The following is a 23,830-nucleotide window of genomic DNA, read 5'->3' as shown; positions in this document are numbered from 1 at the left end:
GGGGATGGTGTGTCTGTGTGTGTGTGTGTGTGTGTGTGCACGAGGAGGCCGTGAGGCCGCGTAAGACGGTAACGCCGGCCGGAAGTGACGCGTGGCGCGATGTAATCCGGCAGCAGGCCCTGGCTTTGGTACGATCTCGGACGAGCCAAGAGCCTCGCGCGAGATCTTGGTCGCGACGGAATGGGTGCTGGCGAACGGCTGGGTCTGTCTCCCAAAGGGATTCGATCGCGAGAAGACAAGCCGCGAGGAGCCGCGATAGGAGACAGGGGACAGGAGATGCGGGGGATCGATCCCGTCGGAAGAGACGGGACTCGGAGCACTTACGGATTTCCGAGGTGGCCAGAGCACCGTGTCGCCAGCTGCTCCAGTGTCTGGTGTCCAGCGTCGAGCGTCGAGGGTCGAGCGTAGGTGGACTCGGTTCAGCCGGACGGATAGGTGGAGACCCTCTGCAGCCGCTGCTGGTCCGGCTGTCGGTCTGCTCGCTCGGGTTACCACGACCCTGACTCTGGCCTTTGCCTCTTTCCAGCTTCCGTGGCGTGTCGTTCAACGGCTGCTCTTCATCGGTATCGGGCTTGTTATCGGGCACAGGCCAGAGACACAGAGACACTCGCCAGAGAGGTTCGCTCGCTCTCTTTCTCTCTCCCTTTCTCTCTCTCCCTCTCGCGCGCGCTCTCTCTCTCTCTCTCTCTCGCTCTCTCTCGCTCTCTCTCTTCTCACCTGTCACTCTCCGTCTCTCCGTCTCCCACTCCCAGCAGCTTCGCTCCGTCTGGCCTCAGGGGGTGAACAGAGCCGACGAGGATGTGTCCAGGCGTTGACGACGACGACGACGGCGACGACGACGATGACTAAGACGGCGACGACGCAAATCGCGAGAGAAACCAGAGGAGTCTCGAGGCAAGAGCGTGCGAAAGAGAAGTAGGCCGGTTAACCGTTCAGGCCGCACTGACGAGTCGAGCCGCGGCTAGTAAGGGTAAACTGGCCTGGCATCCCCTCTCGGTTTCACCCCACTCAACCCTCTCGCCACCCTCTCCCCGAGCTCTCTCGAACCTAGAACGCGCGCAATCCCGTTCTCTCTTTCTTTGCCCGCTCTCTGCCTGCTCTCACGGCCCCTCCCCTCGCCTCGCCTCGCCTCTCTCGCGCGCCTTCTGTCTCTCGTTCGCTCTCTCTCTCTCTCCATCTTCCTTCTTCTGTTTCTCGCGCTAACATCCCTCCGGCTACCGTACCCCCGCGGCACCACACCCCCGCGCCCCCCCCCTTGCCCACGGACCACGGGCCTCGGCGTCGCGTCGCGTCGCGTCGCGTCGTTTCCCCGAGAGCAGTATCGCAACCTGATGGCACACCACGGCCACGGGCGAGCACCAACACGAGCACGGTACTGCCTCGGTAGCAGTTGCAGAACGGAACCGCATCGCGGCCAACGAGCCTGCTACGGAAGTCCTCTGCATGCGGTTTTTGACGCATCTTCGAATCGTAGAATGGACGGACTCGGGGTGAATGAAATGCCAACGCGATACATACCACCGATCCGCAGTAATTTATTTATTCATCGAATATACGCGGCAAGTTGGCCATTACTTGGAAAATATAGAAGAAGAAGAAGAAGAAAGAAAAATGCATAGAATGTGCAGAGGGTAGGTATAACAAGATAACCGCAATTTCGGAGATTAATACGAGAAATCTCTACGGAATATAATAACGTTGCGGTATCGAGTAATATCCCTTAAATAATGTTAACGTCATCCGGAACGTCTTCGTAAAAGGGTGTCTACGGTAGATTCGCCGCGAACATCTTCCAACTATTTTACAAAGTTTCCAAGAAAGAGTGCTGCTCCAGTTTCCTGTCTGCTATACACTGTACAAAAACATGTTGCAAGACGATGAACGGTGTCATAACGAAAGTATCGAGTCGCTGAAAAAGTAATTTCGGCTTTCCGCATAGACAGCTTGCTGAAAAAAAACGAAATTACTTTTGCAGCAACCTGATAGAAGTTGCAGCCCCTCGATTGTCGAGTCAGCAATCTTGAAGATATTATAAAGTTGGATCTATTTAATCGAATTGAAACTGAAAAATTACGGATCTGAAAATTAAGGATCGAATATATAAAATAGAAATTCTATTTTAAGGATCATCGTGAAATTTTTAGAACGCGATGGCTCAACGTAAATATTAATTTTCAAATCTGGGCGAACGATTCCGTCAGCCGCGCGACCATTTAAACATCAACTCGATAGAAGTTGCAACTCTTCGATCGTCGAGTCAGCGTTCTTAAAAATATTACAAAGTTGGATCTATTTAATCGAATTGCAACTGAAAAATTAAGAATCGTTCTATTTTAAGGATCACCGCGTGAAATTTTTAAAACGCGATGGCTCAACGTAAATATTAATTTTGAAATCTGGGCGAACAATTCCGTCAGCCGCGCGACCATTTAAATATCGACGATTGCACGGAGAGTCGGAGGAGCGTGTTCCCGCGTTTCTATCATGTTATTTTGGACTCTGTTGGTTTTGAAGGATGGCACGGCAATAAAAATCATTTCGCAGTTCGATCGGCCGGCGGAAAAACATTCGCGCGTCGAGTTCCACTCGACTGGGTAGCGTGTGCCGTCGGCCCGCAAGAAAAGCGTTCCCGCGCGCGCGCGCTCGCGCGTATATTTTCGGCCGTAGTTCATTTTCGTTTCCCTGAATTTTGTTCCCTGTCGTTGGCCTTGAACGGGACACCGCCGTGAAAACCACCGTGGCGGGATCCGTCCCGTTATTGGAATCGATTATGCAAATTACAGTCTCCGGCACAAATAAACCGCTCGCGCAATTATCTTATTTGTCTACCTATTACCGTCCGCACACCGAACAGTTTATTCGCCCTTAAATAAATAAATCAAAGTCAATCAAATATCAATCGAGGATTGAATTGGACCTATGATTTCTGTGTTAATTGTATTTACCGTTTCATGCTGCAGTTATTTCGATTTTGATATCGAGCACCGGTGAGGGGGGAGGGGGGGGCGTGTGAGAGAGAGAGAGAGAGAGAGAGAGAGAGGAGGACACGGTTAACGGGGCTTCGATCGATCGAACCGGGCCGACTTTCAGCTGGTAAATCCGCCGAAATTCGGCTCGAAAAATCCTCCGGCCAGAATCCTCCGCGCAGACGACAAGCGTTTAGTATTAGCGCGCTTTTGAAAGTCGCCCCGGGGATTCAATTTATAATAGCACGCGTTCGTTACACGGAGTCGGTTTCGCATGCATGTGTAATAATTATACTTCCGATTTTTCCCCCGCACGATACGAGTTCTTTTACCAAGCAATTTGGAGCACCGTTCTATTTCGCGGTTTCCCGCATAAAATCCGGGATTCTATTAATTTCTCGCGGACCGCGAACTATTTTCTGTCCGTTCGCGCTATCGTATAAATTTTAGGGTTATTAAAGCGAATAATAATAATAATAATGACGGTCTAGTCGGTTCATCGCACGGCGATGTCGCGCTCGCTGTGATTCTTCTCGAGCTTTTTAATTGCGTTTCCGGTCCTTCGCCGACGCGCATTGTTTCTTGGCGTTTCCCGGGCGAATTTGTTTCCGTTGCTTCCGCGGATTCGAAGCGAAACCGTATTAATTATCCGCCGCAGCTTTCGGTTTCTCCCCTTGTAAACCGGCAACTTACGAAGTCTGCCCTTCGCCGATCCTCTTAATTACATTTACGTGTCCTATCGGGACAAACGGCGGCCGATAACGAGCGCGGGCGTAGTTGCACCGGGCCGGCGAAGAATAGAGTAAATGTAAAATAAAGTTCAAGCATGTGCGCACGAGATATCGCAATAACAAATGATCGAGATAAACGATAAGGTGGTTTAAGTATGGTCCGCTGAGTGCTTGTATTAGTACGAGTGATATCGAGCACGAAAGGAAATGGTACATTAGTGTAGCGGAAGGAATTTACAAAACAAAAATAAAGCGAAGGGTGCTTTTATTCGCGCACTTCCCTGTTTTTTTTCCGTTTGTCGCCGGTTCTCGTTGCGGCGGAATATTGACAAAACTAATAAAAAAATATCAGCGCGTCGCGCCTCCGGGTTTTATACAGCGAAAAGTCCGGCTTTCGCAACGGCGCGCAAACAGTCGTGCGTTTAATCGTTGTAACAATAACGTTATTAATCAATTACCCCCGGACGAGGATCGATTTTTCCGGTATCACGGTCGTCGCGTTTCGAACTGAACGCCGCGCGACTCTCCAGTGCGGTTGCAAATTTATTTACTCGCTTATTCGGTGTGTATTTAACACCGATATCGGTACAAAAAAAAAAAAGAGACACGGTGTAGTTACAATTAAATCGTCCGGTTTCTACGAATGAATCGTACGATCTGCTTCCTCACCTTTTTCCGTTTCCACTTTGCACGGTGGAACTCGATTTGCGGTTGACAAACCCGCTGCTATTCGGTGACTTCGTAGCTCTCATAGGGAAACCATGAGAGCTTCGCGAAATCATTTTTTTCTATTTTACCTTTTGTTGTAACCGAACTTTGACAGCGAAGTAATCTACAATATTACTTTTTATTATTACTAGCTTTTACTATAAACAATATACTTAACTTTACTTTACAATTAACTGGAATGATACTTTAACCTAGGAACTATTCAATGTCAACGTAATTAGAATTAACTTCCAATTAATAGATTTTATATAAAATATACATAATTTTCAATATTATAATTATATTAGTATCAATCATAATTATCTCAATAATTATCAATAACATCGTAGAAATTCGTCTACTTCTAAAATTCGACTAAAGTGCTATAATCACTTGAATATGGTAGTTAATCACTTATTGAATCTTCCTAGAATTTCCATTATTTGAAAACACTTCTCTCAGATCCAAAGCCTTCGAAATCGCATAATATATATCTTGCCGCATTAACCCTTTGACTACTGTTGGCGCCTATTGGCGTCCGACACATGTTGGCTTCCCGGTACTGTAGGCGCCAATAGGCGTCAAGATCAAATTTCCACCCCGTTTATTATTAAATTTGATTAATTATATATTGTGCAATATTATTGTTATATATTGTAAAAAATCTTAAAATTATTGTTCGCTTCAAGTAATATTCGTTCAATGTAATAGAGTTCAATATTTTGAATATTTTAATATACTTCCTCGGAAATGCATGTCTAACGAAAAATTACGACCGTGCCAAAGTCTGTCGTAGCCAAAGGGTTAATATAGCCAGAGATGATAAAAACATCGTAACGATGCCGCTAAAAATCTACGCACCCTTATCTAAATCGGTCGCACCCTTGGAACATGTCTTCTCCGAGATCGGCGGATATAGCTGTCGCGACGCGCGGAGAGGATCGGTTTAACGTGCACAAAGATGAGCGATTCGCTTCGAAGAAATAATTGCATCGCTCGAATTTGACGGCGAACGTGACAAAAGGTCGACCGGGGTCCGGTTGCCCCGAAATTCCGCTCGGTTTTTCTGGGTGCGGCGCGATACCTAACGAGCCGCGTGACACAGGTCGCCGGCGCGGCGCGGCGCGGCGACACACGCCACCGGTAATTATCTAAACGCGAACGGCAACGCGAATTTCCATAAATCCAAAACGGCTATTTTAGGTGGCCATGAAATTCGCGCGGTATCGATCGTCATGGCGTAAATGCACGGTTATTGGAAGCCGGGTGAGCGCCGAGTGTCAAGAGTCCGCTGGCGAGCCGTCGATACGCGGCACAAATCAGGTCCCCGAACGTACCAGCTGAATGGTAAGACCCGATTGTACCGTCTCTTCTGGATCGATCCGACGAGAGGATTCGACGTTCGATGATTCGACGTTCGATGATTCGAACAGTAACGAGGAGAACCCGACGGCCCGCGAACGCGCGGAGCACGAAGAGATCTCAACGCCGCAGCAAAAATAATTGCCATTCGACGCGTCGATATCGGAAATTTGACTTTTTTAAGAGTATCGCGGCACTTCCATTTATACTGCTATCGACTGGTTTCCTCGAGACGCTGCGGAGAATGCTGGGAAATCGTGGGGTGAACCTCGACAAAAGTCCTTGGTTCGGTATTAATATTGCAACCGGTGACGTATCGTTTCTGATTACGAACGAAATTCTATTTCTTTAGTCCGGCTTCATCCTACGTACTCTGTTAACACCTGTCGCCTTGCTCTCGTTTCACTGTTCGACGGTTATCACCGGTTAACAGATTTTATGCATTTTGGAGAAAATAACTAGTTCAATAACAAAATTCAAAAGATATTAAGATTCCTTTGCATCGTGTGAGATTTATCAAAATGATTGAAAGAGAAAAGGCATTTTTACCTGACTTTCGTTTCTTATAATAAACTTAGACAATTTTCATTCTGCATAAATATTCGTACTCTGATTATCGCTTTTTATTTTTCATGCCTAGCACAAAGGATTCGTTCTGCTGGTGTATTGAAAATAAGGCAAAATAAAATGCAAAGTAATAGAAGAAGCTGCGAACGAATTTCTCACGGTGGACAGTTCCAACGAATTTGATAGTATTATATGGACCGTTTATTTTGAAAGTGGTGTAAGTCCATTTTTGAAAAAAATGAGATATCACGTAATTCATGCTTGATTTAATCTAAATTTTTTATGTACAACTAGTCCGTGTTTAGTTTCTTAAAAAATTCCCATGTTTTGTGCAATTTAAAATTGGTCGGTAAATGAAATTGCATAATCATCGATTATGAAAGTGGTGTATGTCCAATTCAGAGGTAGGTGGCTTAGCAGATGGTTGCCGATCGGTAGCCTGTTATTTTACATTTGTTTTACATTACGTGTCATATTGCATGCAAACATAATAAATTGATTTTAGAAGAAATGAAACGAGAGAATTTCGTTTCAATAAAAAATCTTCAAAATGCGATTAAAAAACAGACAAGAAAAAAAACTAACGGAGAGCAGGTAAATTGGTTGCAAATACGTTGGATGAGGTTTCTCAAAAGTGCATCGTACACTATTTTATATAAAACATCGATGAAGAACAAAGAATTGAAAACTATAAATTTATTACCTACACGTCCTGGAAGACCACTAAAATTTGAAAAAAATCGCCCTGACGCCTTTGTACCAAGATGCCAGGCCTTTTTCTTATGAAAAATATAAAGACATCAAGCAGTTATTGCCATAAGGTATATAAATACCTCCGGTGCATCATGCATGTTTCGAAACACTGTCGCATGCAGAGCATAAGTAAATACTATCAATATCTTGTAATTTTAACAATGTAATTAGCGTCTAAAATTAAAAATACTACTTCGATTTTATGTCATGTGATTATTTGTAATCATAATTTCGATTGAAGTCATTTTTCAAAATTGAAATTAAACGATTTTTAGAATTGTCTAATTTTGAAAGTGGTGCAAGTCCATTTGCAACCCCTAAGTATACATCAGTTTAGTAAAATACGTCTAAAACTTTACATAATCAAATTACATATTGATAAAACAGTAGAAACATTGCCAGACTTCATATAATTTACCTAAATTTTTTAATTAACAGATACGTTAACCTTCAATCTTCTCGAAACAAGAGAAAATGGACATACACCGCTTTCAAAATAAACGGTCCATATAACAATGGTGTTGAAGAAGCGGGAATGCGATTAAATTAGGAACGGTTCAAATGACACGTTTAAAAACTTGCAACCGTATCGAAACACCCGAAGAATGTCCCAACACGTATCAAAGATAATCCACGAGCCGATAATAATCTTGGCCCATTGTTGTTTCCTTTGACTCGAATGAATCATTCCCCCGATAAGATCGAATTCCTAGGAAGGCGACATGAGTATTTCGACGGCAGGTTCGACTATGACATCCGATTCGGCCCCCATAATTCAGCGGCACGAAAATAGATTAAAGAATAAACGGATGGATCAAAGAGAATCCGATCGACAGATCTAACCGGATTAAGGGCTCCATCAACAAGTTGCCCGTGCAGAAATATTCGGGACGCGCGAAAGTAGAATTCTGGGAATTACGGGGATCGAAAGAAGCCTAATGCTCTATTGAACGCAACGACCGCAATCCGCCGACACCGCAGATAATCTATCAGCGGCGTCGTGCCGCGTCGCGTCGCGTCGCGTCGCCTCGTCTCGCCTCGCCTCGCATCGGGCCGCGAACAATGCCGAAAAGTATTCGCCGCGCGCGGAAAAAGGAGCGCTTCCATTTATCTTGTTCACGTCAGCCGAGACATGCGCCCGAAAGGTACAAAATAGTCATCCGACCTCGACTAATCGAATTTTTCGAGTCGTTGATTGAACGATTCAGCGGTCCCGATAACGAGCATCCGATTATGGATAGAAAAGTTTAGGCGGCCGATACCGACGCCTATATAAGAGACAATTATCGACGTCGACCGGTGCTATAGTGCAATTTTTTTAACGCGCGGACACCGCGAGACTGCGTGAGTATCTACCGCGATCGCGCCGATCGTTCTCAGATTCCGCCGCGGTGTGTGTCTCTCTCTGTCTCTCTCTCTCTCTCGTAATTGTGAACGTAATTTCGTGGATTTTTTTACCCCGGGACTTCTCGGGATTTGTCTGCACGACCGATTCTTTTGTTCGTCGGGGAGCACAAGGAATTTATGGCGAACACGTCCGGCAGGAGTGCAACGGGGGGGGAGGGGGAGGGGGGGGGGGGCTTCGCGCAACTCGAATTGCGAGAGGGTGGTGCGGGTTGAACGTGTTTGTTCGATGTTGAACGCCGCGGCCGGGAAAAGTCAGTGAAACTCTGCGGCGGAAATCTGTCAAAAACAATCGCGGCCTGACCGTATCCGCGCAATTAACCACGGGACCCGCGTCGCGTCGCGAAGCGGGCCGCGGCGAAATGCCACCCGAGAGGATATTCAATTAAGGCGGCAATTTCTTTCTCTTGCCGGGAACAACCGGCTGCTCTCTTGGCGAAATCTTGTAGCTCAACTCTTCGGAAACGTCTCTGGAAAATTCCAAGTTGGAAGTCGCAGTAATCCCGGGTGTTATCGACTATTGCGTCGTTGCGGCGACGCCATTGCAGAAGCATCGGGACCATCGACTCGAAACGCTCTATCTTCCGAAATAGTCCCGCCATTGTTCTTAGATAGTACAGATTTTCAGTAACGTCGATAATATTGACGATTTCGCGTGCTGGAAGTGATCGATTTACTTTACGAACTTTTACAATTAGAGCTCGACACTTTAAAAAAAAACAAAACTTTGCCGAGTTTTCACCGCGTCGCTTTCGCAATTAGCTGGTACGATTAAAACGAAAGTAGGAGAACCATCGAGCATCCCTGAAAATAATCCTCCGAGGAAGAATCCAAAGTTCTCGAAGCGAAATTGAACATCCGGTTCGACTTCGTTCATCGAGACTTTGATCGCGGAATGAACGTCGAACGGTGCACGAAGTGGATCGACGCGAGCTGGTGCGCTGACGAGCTTTTAATTTTCAGAAAAAAATGCGTGCACGCGTGCTGGTGGTGGTGTTGGTCGCGATCGCGGCCTCGTGCGACGCGGACACGAGCAAATTCAAGCTGCAGAGTGAGTGGCAAATGAATTTTCAAATTTTGACGACTTCGAGCGGATTACTCGATAATTCGATCTCGAACTCAATCGGAACAAGCGAACCTGCATCGTCCTGTTTCAGAGCCGCTCGGGTTCAACGTCCCGTTGGAAAACGGACAACTCCTCGATGTTCTCGAGAGGCTGAAAACATGGTTGCAAGATGGCTACACCAAACCAAGCATCCCTGTTATGGATCCCTTTAAGAACACCGACTTGGTGCTGAATATAAACAACCCGTTCTTGAGGTACGAACACCTTTAATTTTCTATCAGCTTCGGCAAGATGTTTGAATCGTGCGAAGCTTCTATATCGGCGGATTATTAAAAAACTGATTGTTGTGCAATGATATGCAACGATAGGTTGATAGGAATACTGAATAACGCGGTATCGACCGGATTGTCGGATTATACTGTGAAACAAGGCGAGTTCAACAACCAACAAGCTGTTGTCAGCTTACGATGGGAAGTCGTCGATCTTCTGGCTATGTACGAGATCACCTCGTCGCAACTGCCGGGATCGTCAATGATGTTTGGAATGGGAGCTATGGTGTAAGTATTCCATATCGTTTCGTCTGCCGACAATGACTTGCACTCTTTTCAATGACTCGCGATCAATCGCTTGTAGCCTGTCGTGGCGTGTACGAGTTTTCACTGATTAGGTAACAATTTCATATCGGGTCATTCATTTTGCTTCGCAGCAAAGACTACTTGTAACAATAAACCTGCCAAGCCCTAAAAATAACTAACGTGTATTGCTTGATAATATAAGACGATTTATTTATGTAGATCTTTATGCCATTTTTGTTATAATTTACGTGCGATCATAGATTCCGTGAAATACAGTAAAACAAATAAAATAGTAAAAATTCCGTAAAATGGTTTTAACGACTGTAAATTGGAAAAAGTGTAACTGGCCATCTTGATCGGCTTGTCATGTTATTGTTAATACATTACGCGAACTCTTCGCTGTTTCCTGTCGACGTTGATACATAATCAGCGTCGCCTTCGTTCAAATTCCAGTCGAAAACGATCTCTTATCGAATGAGACGGATTACTCGACTCCGCAACGTAACGTTATCTGCGCGTGATACGTCGAAACTGGTATCAGCGTTGAAAATTCTTTGCCGACGAAAACACGGTTGGTCACGCTGTTCCCTAGCGTTGTTAAAACAGAGTTACCCGAATCCAATAAAAATGTTCTGACAATTGATCTTTGCGAGTTTAACAACCCAAAGACTCGAATTACACAAAATCAAACTCAAACATCCAGAATTTTTGCCGATAAATAAAAATTGCATGAAAGGCAAAACAGCATGATTGCAAAAATGTTAAAAAACAGAGGAGAGCTTCCCGAACATAGTGGCATACAATTTACTTATTGTTCTTGCTCCTAAATAACTATAAATTAATGTCAAAATTCAACAATTTTGTGTTTCTCCGAAAAGTACTTTGTCTACCACGAAAATTCTACCCAGGTTTTCGATTTGAGATTAATTTATAATTATTTAAGACGGCAAGCAATTAGTAAATTGTATTCCACTAAATTCGGGAAACTCTTCTCTATTTTTTAAGATCAATTAGAAATTTCTAACATTTTTACTTTTCACGCTCGTTTTTTTTTATTCAAAAATTGAGAGAAATGGAGCAATTCGATTTTCGAATCCTTGCTCGGGAATTGGCTATAGGAAATCAATAATCGTATCGAACGATCATCGTCAACAGGGTAGAAATTAATGAAACTTTGTCTTTCTCGTATTCAGACTGATAGCGAGGGGTCTCGAGGTAACACTGAACATGAGAATCGGCCAAAATAGTGGGAACAATGTGTACGTGTCGGATGTGGACACGGACATTAGTCTGGACTCCCTGGAAGTAAGTGGCAAATGTTAATAATTTCGCTTCTAACATACGAACACTATTTTCGCCAAAATCGCGAGAAAACTACTTTCGAAATTGAAAATTATTTTCAATTGAGTTCAATCGCTTTTCTCACTTGGATCTCCTACCTTTTCTGCAGCGATTATAGAATGATCTTCGTGAAAATATGTACGTGAAACGAACGGTAAAAATAACGCGAAGTCGGCATTTTATTAGATGCAATTTCGTTAGATCAGTCGATGTTCTTGAACACTGTATTGACACGATTAATGTTGCAGTTCAACGCCAGTGGTTTAATGGGCGACGAAACCAGGTCGGAGGAACTGAGCAAGTATATATCTGACAATTTCCCGCAGATGCTCGTCGACAATAAGGACGATGTGTCATATTTTACTAGCCGATACGTGGAATCAGCATTGAACAACATTCTAGGAGACATGTCGTATCAAGATTTTATCGACCTCATACAGTAAATCACGGCACTCTTGTCCCGTATGAGAGTGCTCCTATCTTGTCCTATCTGAAATTTTATTAATGAATAAATTACATTTGTTTAACAAAAATTGGCGTGGTCTAATAACCCCAACCCAAAAGTGTACGATTTGAGATGCTCGTTGCAGTCATCGCTGCGTGTAAATTATTACGATTGTTCTAAAACCAATTGCAACGCTATTCAGAACTTTGTTTTCAAATAGCAACTGGAACGCGTGCTCCAGAAAAAACGCGCGCTCCGAATAAAGATACGCGATAATTAATGAATATTGTAGGGGTAATCCTTTGGCTTACATTTCAATTGAAACGAAGAGCGAAGAATTAACATCGACGAGGTTCTAACGCCATCGAAACGGTGGCACGATAAATTCCCAGATTCTCGTCGCCTTCTTCGGCTAATTCACCGGAGATCCCTTAATCCCAGTCCTGTAATTAGCTGAAAATCTATGCGAAATCGATGCACCGAGAGGATTCAGGCCACGATAAATACTTATCTCGCCGCAGCATCGATCCGAGTGCCGCGATGCAAGCGATGGAAATTCGCGGAAACTGCTTGGTGTACTACCAGCCAACGGGTTACAAAGCAATCAGTAGATATCTACCAATAGGACAGGGCGCTCCAGCTGTTTGTCAAATCGGCGAATCAGTGGTCGATTTACTTCGAAAATTGGACCGATGGAAACAAGTATTGTAAGTGGAAGATTGTTACGTATTTGATTTATTAAATCAGTAGATGAAATTCGCGATATATCGCAGGCTGCAGCCTGGAACAGCCACCATTTGCAAAGAGAGAGGATACCTATTCATTGTATCGAAAACAATGACCGCAATCCGCAGTGATCGGAGATAGTTTATCAGCGCATCGGGTCGAGAACAATGTCGAAAAGCATTCCACGGAGATCGAAAAAAACAATCGTATACATTTATCTTGTCCGCGTCAACCGATACATGCGCTCGAAAGACATCACCTTTACCTCCCGGAGGCGGAAAATAGTCATCCGACCTTGATCAATCGAATCTGTCGAGTCTCTGATTGAACGATCGAGGGTACCAGATAACGAGTATCCGATTATGGAACCTAAAGTTCAGGTGGTTGATACCGACGACTATATAAGTGACAATTACGGGTGTTGACCAGTGTTGGAGTGCAGTTATATATATCGCGTCGACGTCGCAGACACGGAAAAACGTGAGTATCTGTCAACAGTTTGCAAAAGATCGATTATCAAATTCTTTCTCAATGTCTCTGCGTTCGCACGGTTCGCATCGAAGCACTATTTTATTCTGTGATACGAGAACCAATTTTCCACGGTGGATTGTTAGCTAAGCATTGATATGGAATTGAAAATGTGAGAGAATTAAAGTGATTCGATTTTCAGGAAAATGCGTGCAATCGTGTTGTTGCTGTTGGCGGCGTTGGCAATCTCGTGCCACGCGTTCGAAGATGACCTGTATCCGAATGATGCTGGTGAGCATTCGTTTCGACCCTGAGACTTTCGCGATGTCGAGGATCGTGAAAATTCAGTCGATCTGAACGAGTCCTGTTTCAGAACCGGTCGAGATCGGCACTCTCGAAGAGGGAAAACTCCGCGGCTTCCTCGAGAAAGTGAAACAATGGCTGAAAACTGGCCACGACAAACCCGCCATCCCTGTTCTAGACCCGTTCAGAAAGGACCACTTTGAGCTGGCTTTAAGCAACAAACTCGTCACGTAAGGACACCTTCCATTTTCGGTGATGTTGTGACTCGTTCAGGCATTGAATGATTGTGTTCGATTCGCAACGATAGATTGGATGCTATACTGGACGATCTGAGAGCAACCGGTTTGTCAAACTTTGACATCCTAAAAGCCGACTTCAGTATAATTGGAATAAAAGCCAGCATCAAGTTGAACTGGACCGATGTCGATCTTATGACCAAGTACAAAATAAGGGAGGCGAAACTGCCGGGTGATATGTCGCTGTGGGGGTCAGGTACTATAATGTAAGTATTATTTAATAAATCATTTCGAAAAAACAGAAACGAACTTGCGAAGGAAGTCATTGCTTCCAGCTCCCGACCGTATTTGTTTAATGGTCCATAGTCCAATGATTAAATCCCGATATTAAATCACGTTTATTCTAATTAAATCGCGATAAATATTATCGAATGGCGCGAACCCGTCTCGCCAACGTTATCTCCAAGCGATAAGACGAAACTCTTACCAACATCGAAAGGAAACTCTTTTGCCGACGAGAGCATGATTCTCGGTGGATCAGTCAGTTCCCTAGCGTTGATAAAACAGAGTTGCCCGAGTCGGATAAAAGCGTTTCCATTCGCGAGACTCTGCGAGAGATACGAAGGGGCTGCTATTGTCTATAGAAATTAATCGAACCGTATCTTCTCGACGTTTAGGGCTATAATACAGGGTCTCGATGTAGATGTAGACCTGAGCATCAGCATAAACGATGAGGACAAGTTGTACGTGAGGACAATAGACGTGAAGATTGGCCTAAAGAAACTCAAGGTAAGAGTATCCATAAGTTGACATTCGTGATGAGAGCATGAACAAATTAACACGATCGCTATAGCAGCCTCACATATTACTTGCGACGACCACGATTTTCTATTTCGCGCAAAAAACATTAAATAAATTTTGCGAATGTAATTATTGACAATTCTAACACGTAACATGATATTTAAAGAATTCATAGCTTCTCTTCGACGATATTTTTTCATATTTAATACGATAAGTATAATAAATATAACTACGTAGGCTAGTGACGCTGCTAGCGAACGTGTTAAATAATCAGATGATCTTTGTGAACCCTTATTACAGTTCACGAATTTGATTAAGAATTACAATTAAATATGGTCAATTGTTAATATTACAGTTCGATGCCAGTGGATTGTTCGATGACGACGAGACATCGAAACTTCTCAGCAAGATCGTATCCGAAATAGTACCACAGATTCTCGTCGATTATCAAGAACAGGTATCCCAATTTGCTGGAGATTTAGTGAAGAAAACGTTGGACGGGATTTTGGGCAAATTAAGCTTCAGCGACTTAATCGACATGATTACCGGATAATGAACATCTCATTGGCCCATTGTACCTTTACCATGCCTCTTTTTATAAACGAATAAATTCATTTAGTTAGCAGATCGACGTAGTTTGTGCACTTTAATCCTAGAATGATCATCAAAATCAAAGTATCTCACAAACTGGAGATATTGTAGAGAACTATTTTCACTTTAGAGTTGAAATGGTTTCGATTGCAAAGGATTAATATCGCGCTCGAATATCGTGCGAGAGAAACGAATACGGGTGATTCATATCCAATAGCTCGTAAATCTCTGGACGCGAATCCTTTTTGTGCCACTTTGGATCTTTTTGCGTCCTCAAATGACTCATTCAAGCGTTATGTAAAGAGGCAATTAATGATATCTTTTCTATTCAGCGAGCAGCCTTTACTACAGTCTTATTAATTTCTTCTATATTGAAAGGTTATTCTAGCAGAAGAATAAATAAATAATCCATATTGTCCTCATTAATGATTACATATGCTACTAGTATCGGTAGATTAGCAGCGAATCTCGCCCCATGTAGTTAGCAATACTAAACAAATCCACAGAATTGAACGCGTTAGCTTCTGTCACAGTTCGCGCAAACGATGCGTAATTGTTATCTGATAGAGAAGCAAAACTCGACGCAGTTCCCACTGCCTCGAGCAACCCTGGTTTTCGCCAACAGAGAGAGAGAGAGAGAGAGAGGGAGTTCAGCATCGGCAAAGGCTCCAGCACGATCGAACCAACACCGGCCCGACATTCCGGTGACCGATAAATTCCCGGCTTTTCCTGTCGGCCCTGCACCGGTGCATCGATTACGTCGCTCCCGTTGCTTTCTTCGACTAATTCACCCGGGATCCCTTAAGGCTCGAGCCCCGGCGCGTAATTAGCCGAAAATCGATGCGAAACCGATGCACCCGACGAAAGACGAAAGACGAAAGACGGGCTCGTTGCACCCGCGCCCGGCCCGGCCCGGCCCGGCCCGGATTCTGGCTGCGATCCCCGATAAATCCCTATCTCTTCGGAACCCCCGACGCGACGATACACCCGACGCGATACAGCGCGCCGCGACCGCGACGAAATTCCGCGAAAGGTTCTCGGTCTACGACGACCCAACGGGTTGCAAAGTAATCAGCAGATATTTGCCAGCGACAGACACGCGAACAAGGAGTCAAAGAAACCGCGGCGGGCCAGGAGAAAATCCTTGGCCCGTTAATGGACTTGGAAAGTTAATTAAGCTGCACCGTGCCGCCGCGCACACTGAGCCACATAGGAAGAATTAGCTGTTCACGCCTATTTTAACATTATTTCAAGACTTCAACCCCTTCGCGTCCGCTATTTTGAGTTGTTATCGAACAAAAAATGTACAGTGACAAATAAATAACCATCTACTCTGTAGTACATCTTTAAACACTTTCTCTATTCATAATTCTTCAGATCAGATTCTTTGATCGTTTTCTAAAGCGATGGATATCTGAAATAAACTTCGATACGAGTAAACGATTGTTTCGCCAAATTCCCATCAAATTTTGTTATCTATTGCCTGGACATGTGTGCGCCGCGTCGAAGCTTCGACTGCCGGCTCTATCCGATCCTCCATCGCTCCAGCGACCAGAAAATCCGCTGTCCCGACCGGGGGGATCCCTTCACGATCCCTCGCCGATCGATTTAACACCGGAATAAACGCCTCGCGAGACTTCGGACCGGTCCGCAGGGAGGATTAAATCTCTCGGTGAAATTCATGAAGAGATCCTCGCCTCGCGGCTGGCGCCGGGTCCGGCTGCTTTGACAAGAGCAACAAGTGTCTGTTTGGCGTACGCGAACCGAATCGAGTGACGCGATCAGAGAAGCGACGCGTTTTCGAGTGGATCCACGCCTAGTCGCTCGCTCTGGCACTGGGACACTCTTTTCTTACGCGGCCGAATCACCATTGCAAACGATTTAATCGGCCGCGACGCCGTAGTACCGTCTGCCGCGGCCTCGGCTCGCCCTATCAGCCGACACGACGACGTGCTGATACTTTTCCGAGAAACGCGATGATGTAACGCGATTAGCGTAGCGTTACGATGCTGCGTGGTAGGTGGACGCGCGACTGTGTGGCAGCGTCGCGTCGGAGTCGCGTTCGAGCGTGAACGTAACAGCGAGCGACGGTGGCGAACTGCCTACTGTGTGGACACCGGGAGATGCAAACTTCTGCTCCTTCGATTTTAACCTTTTAGATACTACGCGCCACTATAGTGGCTTTCGCGAATGGCTCGTGCTTTACTCAATTGTTTTATTATTTATTAAAGCAAACAATTAAAGTGAAAGTGTGTATATACAATATATTCAGAAAAGAATATATGTTATTAGTACTATATATAGATATCCGGAAAAAATATATATTAAGAGAAAATCGTAATTTAGTTACGAAAAGCTTTATTTGCGCAAAATCCTGCCGTACCTAAAAGGTTAACGCGTTCGTCGTCAGGTCACCCATATCTGGGTGTCATTAATTTCTGACCAATTTTGAAAATTTATTTTTACTGCAATGTATTCGAGAAAAATGAATTCGACTATGATTTTTCGAATGCGAAAGAGTTCTAGTGTCATCCCCTATGGTAAATGTGAACTTTTTAGTTTTATTTTAATTAATTAAATTGCTTTAATTGTGTGGGGATTTTAGTATCTAATTGCCGGCGACGAACGTGTTAAACTGTTTCTTGTAAGGCTATAGTCGTTGACAGCGACAGTTGGGTGTTGCTAACGTTAACACTCATAGATGATGTCTGAGTCAATCTTAGACTCGGGGTATTTAAATCGTGCATTTGATTACTCAATACTCGGCAACAATGCAAAGTAATTTGCTGTTACATTAGGAACAATTAAACGTATCGAAGATTCAAAAATATCTTTTAAAAATGACTGGATAACGCTCAGAATGACTGTAAACATCGTCAATGGTACAGTTTTAACCTTTTAGTTACTACGCGCCACTATAGTGACTTTCGCGAATGGCTCGTGCTTTACTCAATTGTTTTATTATTTATTAAAGCAAACAATTAAAGTGAAAGTGTGTATATACAATATATTAAGAAAAGAATATATGTTATTAGTACTATATATAGATATCCGGAAAAAATATATATTAAGAGAAAATCGTAATTTAGTTACGAAAAACTTTACTTGCGCAAAATCCTGCCGTATCTAAAAGGTTAAAAATGGTCCGTCGTCTGATGATTGATCTGCGATTTTGTCGAGATCAACGAAAGAATTCCAACAATTATAATACAAGATTCGCTCCGATAGAAGTCAGTGTTTTAGATTTATACGGATCAGGGATGCATAGCTGTTTAGTATTAAAGTGATACAGGAAGTTCATGTTTCTTATCCTTTTTCAATTTAGTCGATACTCGAACGGTCGAGGAATCGTCGCCGCAGCAGCGTGCGAATCGAGGACCGAAAGACGACGGCGTCGATCGTTCGTCTATCGTAAATCGTTTTCGGCAGAGAAGACCGCGTGGATCGGGATCGATGGTTGAAACGAGGGAACGAGGAGGATACGTGTACGGAAAAATGGCGCGGACCGAGGGAAACCGGTCCGGAGAGTCCGGACAGGGAGCGTGAAATAAGAGGCGGTACGGACAGCTGACAATTACACACCGGTCGAATAAGCGGGACGGCTTTTCCTCCGTGGGACACCTGTGAATCTCGCGAAAGTAAAAACGCCACGGCCGCCGTTTAAGGATTAATCTCGTAACGGCCGGCCTGTTTTTTCGTCGGCGTTCGGACGCCCGACACCCGGTATGTGCAACCCCGGGAACGCGTGTAAGCGGCGTGTGTGCCGTGTAATTACGTATTCTCGGTAAACGGCCGAGGAAAACGGCCGGCATACCGCCAGGCGTTTCTCATTTCCGTTGAAACGTCGATATTCCGCCGCGACGGACGTGCGAACGCGCCCGAGAACCGCGTCGCGAAAACGCGCCGTTTTCCCCGCTTTCGTTCGATCGCGTCGCCCTTATTCACTTTTGCAATTCCGCTTTTTACGAAGCTCGAAAGTAGATCATAAATGGAGACATTACCGATCGCTCGAAAGCCTGATTATTCGACCAAATCGACCGCGAACGCTCCGCTCCGCTCCGCGTTGACGCGGCCTCGTGTTCTGCTACCGAAAGATCTCGCCGGTGACAAAAATGTGCAAGCATTAACGGGCGCGACGTAGAACGCGGTCGAGTTGATAAGGAACGTAGGAAACCATAAAATGAGCATAGCCTTACGAATGTCTAAAATAGAACAGTGGCATCCGAAAGTAAGTCGAAAGTGCAGCTAAGAATTATACATTATCCTCGGTCCAGATCTTCGAAAAGCTTCACGCGAGACACGGTGAGAAAAGGATGGGAAAGCATTATTAGGTAACGCGGATCACGATGAAACTAAAATTGTTCACGCTTATGCTCATTGCAAGGCGACGCGATTAAATAGTGCATCTTGAAGTCGGACGACAGGTAACTAATGGTGCTTTATCGTGACGACGAGTTCTGAAAAGTACCCTCGTCGTTTATTCCGGTTATAAATACTGCGCTGCGAATACTTGTGGGAGCGTTCCCCTGTCCAGACAGTTTTATTTAAAATCGTGCTATTTGAGATCGCGCGTCGAACGCGCTACGCCGGGAAATAGTTTCGATCGCGAGCTGCCGCGCCATCAAGGAATCGATTCGATTTATATTGGAGAGCTAAAAGTCAACAGATAAGAGAAGACTTCTCTTCCGCGAACGCGTTTGCAAAATTGTTTTTGATCCGAGCGTAGACCGCTCGCGATCCCCCCCCCTCCCCCATAATTAATGTCCGCGATGACGGTGCTCTAGCCGAGAGCAGTCTTAATTGTACAAGATTTCAATAAAGTGTGTCGAGCAGCGCAGCGGCGCGGCAGTCCTTTCCCGGCCGTTTCGATGCCGCTTCCGAGAACGCGTATCGTCTTAATCAGGAAACTCGTACTGCCCCCACGGTCTGGACGCGCCTTAACGCCATGAATTAAGGGGAGATTAATTTCGTTACGTGCACCGTGATCTCGGAACTCTAATTGATAACACGGACTGTTCTTTGAAGCGCGGGTTCGACGGAGGTGACTCCGATAATCGGCGACTCCACGGTACGATTAATGCTGCGCCGAACGATAACGCGAACTTGCGTTTCGTGCCGATCGCCGCTTATTAATTGGCCGAGCGGCGATCAGCCGGAATTAAGACTCGAACTTTTCTGCGATTGTTCTTACCGCTCGTTGACGATACGTTCGTGTAAACACGTTCGCTCGATAATCGTAACTCCGGCTATTGTTTTATAATGTATTACTTTATTGCCGTCGTATTTTCGGTAGCTTTTTATCGCGGCTGCTTCAATTACGGCTTTCATCTTAATTCTAGCTCGGTCAATACTATAACTACGAGCACGATCAAGTACGATTGTTACATCGAATCAATGTATACGTGAAAGATTGTTAGAACGCAAATCTTGAAATATCTTCGAGTGCAAAGGGTTAAGATCGTTTGGACGTTCAATTCTAATCCGTTGTAGTCACGAGAAGATGGTAGAGTGAGATGTTAACCCTATTTAGCTCGTGTAATTGTTAAATTAAGTTTAATATTTAAATGGAAGTTTGAGTTAGATATTTGTATTAAATAGTGGCTAATGTCTATCATATGTTCTTATGAGAAAAATGTATTTGCATTCCAATAATCATTTTGTTATTATTTGTATATGATACAGATTCGTGACTTTCAGGTTACAGCAGACTATTATGGTAGATTTTGGTATATTCGCGATAATGCTTACCGAAAATATGGATATAGAATAACATGAAAATGAAAAGGATATCAGAATGAGCCGCATTAGCGGTAATAGATTCTTTAAGCTTTTATGCACAGAAGTGCAAACTTTGTAAGTCTAACTTCGTAAAGTAACTTCAAAGTTACGAAGTAAACAAACTGGTAAATCTGTTTTTAATCTCCAAATATAGATTCACAATTGCTGCTTCTCCGTTGCGTAAACTTTTTACATTTAAAAAAAGATTTCGACCTATGGGGGGGTTGAGAAGTTTAAGTTAAGTTTCGCGAAAGCCATTCCGGGTTGAGGAGAGAGGCTCCGGCAGTATGGCGGCGTGAACGCGTTAATATTCAATCAAGCAGCAGCTATCGAGATTATCGAGTTTATGGGCGGGAATTCAGTTCTCGGTGAGGCTATCTTTAATGCGCTGTCAGAGAGGAACGTCGAGGTGCGCGGATCCGAAAAGGGGTCGTCAAAAATTCAACGGCGTCGCGCGGGTAGGAGCGAAACGCTCGCAGCGACGCGACGACGCGGCAGCGAAAGTGTCGCCTTAACGAGGTGTCGAGGGAGGTGACGATCAATCAACCGTGTCAGATTCAATCCTTCCGAGGAGCGCGACAAATCACCGCCACGGAAAATATTGCTTGCGCAAAAGCAGTTTTTCCTGCGGCCAAGAAACGCCAACGGTTCGCGGAACGATCGAGTGTCGTCCTTCGATTCGATATGACCTACGTCCACGCTGATTGCCATGAAAACGACCTCGTGCATTTTTTAACTAACTAACTAACTAGATTTATGACGATGAAAATGCTTTACTTATTTCGATCTCTCGACAATTTTATTAAAATGCACGATCCGATTAAGAAATTTATTTGACCGTTTTCTATGGAAATCTACCGTTCGAATTAGTCTGTTATTTAACGAGTCCAGCTCAGGATGAAGATATCTAGTTATAATCTCTTAAATACGAATGTTAAATATAATTCTATTCTCTTGCGTGAATATTTTAGAATTCAAGGAATGATTGCGACGTTAATAACCGTGAAGTTAGGATTCGAATCAGTAGACTTGGCAGTTTTCCGATCAAACGGAAAGTAACCTCGAACGATAAATTTAAGGATTAGAAATCCAAGGATCCTGCAGCGACCTTATCATCGAAGCAAATTTAAATTGGAGCCGATTCGAATTTCGTTCAACCGCGGACAATGATGATATAACTTCAGACCTGATGCACGAGATGAGAATAGCTTGCAGCAACAGAAAAGGGGGTAATGCGCGAGCTCTTGGAAAGGATTTCGCAGCGTGCAACGATGTGGGTTAGGAGAATTGAGCGATTCGTCTTGCCTGAAATATGGGACCGAAATAGCTGTGGGCGCAAAGGTAGCTTTAGAATTCCCTGCGAAACAAAATGTCCGAGACGATGATTTCGTGCGCGTGATCCAGCCGGTAAAAACGGGCCGATTCGGCCGGCTCGAAGATCGGTTCGGTGGCTCCGTGCGATCCGTAATCCCCGGCCGTGATTCCGATCCTTTATCACGACTCCGATCATTAGCAGCTGCGCCGGGCGACGCCGTGCCGCGGGCGTGGCGTTTTATTAAACGAGACTCGTTATTAATTGCATCTTGAACCGATCCGATTACATCGGGATGATGTTTGTCGCGTCTCTAATAAAAAAGAGGCTGTCGCGCGGGTCCCGGTGATCGTTCGCGCGCGTAAACACGGCTCGGAGCTGCGATCATCCGGCATAATCGTTGCCACACGACACGAAACGACTGACCGCATACTCGGATTCCGGGAACGCTAGTCAGCGAGGGCCGCCAACAAATGGGAACGACTGGCTTTCTGTGTCTTGGTCGCTGCCAAATCACGGACAAGCGCGCGCACGCGGGAGAGCGACGAGAGACGAGCCACCGCACGTTCGAAACCGGATAATGAGAGCGACGCCCAGTTCCAAGGAATCGAGCTTTGATAACGAGAAACGATACCGAACGCGAGACAAAGAGGCGAGACCGCGCGACGACGGAGAACGATGCCGAGCTGAAAATAAAAGAGAGCGGACCGTAATATCGCGGATTAAACCACCGTCCGAAATAGAACTCGGTGTCGCGAGCGAAATCTCCCGGAGATAATAATTACGGTTCCAGATCACCGCAGGATAAACTCGCAAGGTCTCGCAGGATTCCGAGGAGATGCGTGGGCGTATCGAAATTTACTATAGTATATCCGATCTTTGCTATTGTTTGTATACGCGGGATACATTTTCGGAGTAATTTGCGTGGACCTTGCCACCGATATTTTGTATAACAGCGACGTCAACCCGTTGCACCGCAATTTCTTTTATAGCTACGATGATTAAGTTTAAGACTTCTAAGAAGTTTTGCGCGATGTATGTATTAGGAAATTCCTACATCATTTAAATGCTTCCAAAGTTTGTTCGATCACAGAGTCTATCGTAAATCTGAAGATCGAAGCTTTTTCTATAGAGCTTTCATCGACCTACGAGCATTGTTTCTAGCTTCTGTTCTATGAAACAGCATCTTCAAGAACCTTATGAAAACGAAATATAAATCTCCCGCTATCTAACTGAATACATTTGTATACATGTACATGTTTACACGCATTCCGAAAAATGGGAATCCGATGCTCGCGAAACGGTAAAAGCCTTCAGTTCTCGGAAGACAATGTGTAAAAATGGCATTGAACGGAATCTTATCCGCCCCCGTTGTCGTTAAACACATAAATTCGAAATTTTATCGCGTTCGCGGAAACGCCGTCGGCTTTAATCGAGGCCCCGCACTGTGCGGCGTTTATACGACCGTCCGGAAAGAGAAATCATAACTTCTAAGCTAATCAATGTTCGGCCAAAATGCCCTAATATTTTGTCAAAGAAAATATAAAGATGCAGCAACTTGCATAAAAACGCATTGTATGATTTCATACAAAAATTCTTGTTTACTTTTTATTGGATGAACAAATCTAAAATTTCTGAATGTCAACGTCGGCGTAGCGGGCTGTTGACCGGTTTTTTTGGCAACGTACTTTGTTGAA

At 44.6% G+C, this 23,830-nt stretch overlaps 1 protein-coding gene across 1 annotated transcript; it reads left to right on the top strand.

Annotated features, from left to right (window-relative positions):
• The first annotated feature begins 8,407 nt into the window (after positions 1–8,407).
• LOC144475104 (uncharacterized) lies at positions 8,408–15,077 on the top strand. The gene is made up of 12 exons (XM_078190683.1): positions 8,408–8,431; positions 9,455–9,542; positions 9,649–9,811; positions 9,926–10,114; positions 11,326–11,437; positions 11,722–11,912; positions 13,074–13,124; positions 13,315–13,403; positions 13,486–13,645; positions 13,723–13,917; positions 14,329–14,440; positions 14,808–15,077. The coding sequence occupies exons 2-12, from the start codon at positions 9,461–9,463 to the stop codon at positions 15,003–15,005; spliced, it is 1,542 nt and encodes a 513-aa protein (XP_078046809.1). The 5' UTR covers positions 8,408–8,431; positions 9,455–9,460; the 3' UTR covers positions 15,006–15,077.
• Positions 15,078–23,830: the final 8,753 nt, after the last annotated feature.

This window comes from Augochlora pura, chromosome 9, assembly GCF_028453695.1.
Source record: "Augochlora pura isolate Apur16 chromosome 9, APUR_v2.2.1, whole genome shotgun sequence".
Classification (NCBI taxonomy): domain Eukaryota; kingdom Metazoa; phylum Arthropoda; class Insecta; order Hymenoptera; family Halictidae; genus Augochlora; species Augochlora pura.
Note: the sequence above shows the minus strand (reverse complement) of the source record. Positions and strands in the feature narration are given on the sequence as shown.

What these genes read in the sequence shown, in the direction of transcription:
- LOC144475104 (XM_078190683.1), top strand. Translation starts at nt 9,461, where the DNA reads ATGCGTGCACGCGTGCTGGTGGTGGTGTTGGTCGCGATCGCGGCCTCG. An exon ending in ATAAACAACCCGTTCTTGAG is followed by an intron (nt 9,812 to 9,925) that starts GTACGAACACCT and finishes ATGCAACGATAG; the next exon opens with GTTGATAGGAATACTGAATA. An exon ending in TTAAGCAACAAACTCGTCAC is followed by an intron (nt 13,646 to 13,722) that starts GTAAGGACACCT and finishes TCGCAACGATAG; the next exon opens with ATTGGATGCTATACTGGACG.